We start from the raw sequence: 2,500 nt of genomic DNA, 5'->3' as shown, positions 1-2,500 counted from the left end.
AATGTCTCCTGATAGTTAGCTTGCACCCTGCGTGGTAGCTGCTGCTGCTATCGGTGTGTGAATGTGTGTGTGAATGGGTGAATGTGTACAAAACAATGTAAAGCGCTTTGGGTCTGTGAAAAACCAGGGAAAAGAGCTTTAGAAGTGGAGTAAATTTACCATTTAATAAATGAAAAACTGGATTTTACCTCATTTGCACGAACTGAAATACAGTCATGTGACAAATACTTTATGGATTTTCAACCTATCATCACCATATTTGGTACACAGCCTCATGGGACCGACATACACATATGATTAAATTTTCAGCAAGATCGTTCAAGAAATATGTAAGCCATTGACCAAAACATGTTTGCATTTTGTTGCTTGTGGAGTTCCTCAAGGTTCAATACTAGGTCCCATATTATTTTGTATTTCTGTTGATACTCATTCACAAATAAAACCCAAAAAAGTAAAATGTCTATGTTGATTGTGTGCAACTATGTGTTTCTGCAAAGTAGTTTCCTCTAATTAAACAATTACAAATACCACAGTTTTCAGAAGACATTTGCCTTTATTAACTTTTAGCAAGTTAAAGTATCTACGAGGAACTTTTAAATATTTCTGAAACAGTCTCATTTTTCCTCTGATGATCATAAATTACATGTAACAGCAAACGGGACCATCAGTGCAACAAAGAATGTTATTTTTCTATCGTTTTTCTTAATGCCTTTGTCATGGGTATACGCTCACCCAGGAACAATAGCTGGCGTGGTAAAAACACTACCGCTTTTAGTCCAAAGGGGGCGCTAGAATTAACACACAATGACAGTTCCTCGGAGCCACTTTTAGGCAGAGGTTAACATTTTGAGTTTTTCCCCGATAAGATAGATCTTTCTGATATCAACAAGGGCTCTTTCAAAGCAGCAGTAGTGTAGCAGAGATATCTCATAAAGGCCAGAATGTGTAGTAAGAGGTTCTGTCTACCCTGAATGGGCTGCTGGGTACGTTGACTTCTGCCCACGTCACTATGATGGTGTGTTTGACCGGTTTGGTCGGGACGTACACACACAGGAACGTGCTGTCTCCGTTATCTGAGATCTGGATGTCGATCGGGAAGCCTTCTGCATCCTGGAACACAGACAGACAGACAGACAGACAGACAGACAGACAGACAGACAGACAGACAGACAGACAGACAGACAGACAGACAGACACACCAATGAGGGAAACACATTATCAAAACATGAAAGAATAAAGTTATTTGAAAATATGTTTTTATTTGGTTTAATAATATGAACTGTGCAATGTTGATATTGAAATTAAAAAAATTAGCACCAAAAAAAAACAAGTTGTTCAATGTGAGGCTTAGAAGAGAGAACATCTTCAATTATAACTTAATAATAATAATAATTGATAGGTTTTATATAGCGCTTTATTGCCTAGGCACTCAAAGACGCTTTACATTTCCTGGTTCAATTCGTTCACACTCAGTCATACCGGTGGTGGTAAACTACGAGAGTAGCCACAGCTGCCCTGGGGCAGACTGACGGAAGCGTGGCTGCCATTCAGCGCCAACGGCCCCTCCGACCACCACCTCAAACATACAGCAATCATACACATTCACACAGGGCAAGGTGGGTGAAGTGTCTTGCCCAAGGACACAACAACCATGACACAGGTGGCCGGGCGGGGATTGAACCGCCAACCCTTGGATCGTTGGCCAACCCGCTTAACCACCTGAGCCACAGTCTATTTATTCGTATTGAGACACAGATTCAGTCTCAAGTCCGACATAATTTAGTGAGATACCTGGGCGTAGATCTTGAGCTCTCCTCTCCCCGCTCCGTTGGTGTCGATGGTGAAATCTGAAGGTTTGTTCACTATGACGCCGACAGGCTCCAGACCTGGACCAAAACACTTCACCTGAGGAGAGGAGGGGGTGTTATGTTATATACAGACAGACAGACAGACAGACAGACAGACAGACAGACAGACAGACAGACAGACAGACAGACAGACAGACACACAGACAGACAGACAGACAGACAGGCAGGCAGGCAGGCAGGCAGGCAGGCAGACAGACAGACCGACACACAGACAGACACACAGAAAGACACACAGACACACAGACAGACCAAAACACTTCACCTGAGGAGAGGAGGGGATGTTATTATATATTATAGACAGACAGACAGACAGACAGACACACAGAGAGACAGACAGACAGACAGACACACAGAGAGACAGACAGACACACAGACAGACCAAAACATTTCACCTGGAGAGAGGAAGGGGTGTTATCATATTTTATACACACACACACACACACACACACACACACACACACACACACACACACACACACACACACACACACACACACACACACACACACACACACACACACACACACAGAGAGAGACCTGGACCAAAGCATTTCACCTGAAGACAGGAGGGTATTCATTCATTGACAGACACATACTCAGGTATATATATACTACACTACATACTAAAGTAC

General features: G+C 42.9%; 1 protein-coding gene across 1 annotated transcript in view; it reads right to left on the bottom strand.

Annotated features, from left to right (window-relative positions):
- Positions 1-2,500, bottom strand: part of LOC307271105 (filamin-C-like) — a gene marked incomplete at its 3' end in the record, with an annotated part of 61,245 nt that overhangs the window by 20,827 nt on the left and 37,918 nt on the right. The window contains exons 14-15 of the mRNA XM_080054980.1: positions 1,792-1,905; positions 967-1,110 (exon numbers count right to left, since the gene is read on the bottom strand). Coding sequence (XP_079911106.1) covers positions 967-1,110; positions 1,792-1,905 — 258 coding nt within the window. The remainder of the gene's footprint in view (positions 1-966; positions 1,111-1,791; positions 1,906-2,500) is intronic.

Source organism: Ammodytes marinus (assembly GCF_949987685.1).
Source record: "Ammodytes marinus genome assembly, contig: scaffold_72, whole genome shotgun sequence".
NCBI classification, from domain to species: domain Eukaryota; kingdom Metazoa; phylum Chordata; class Actinopteri; order Uranoscopiformes; family Ammodytidae; genus Ammodytes; species Ammodytes marinus.
This window is presented reverse-complemented; position numbering and strand designations above follow the sequence as displayed.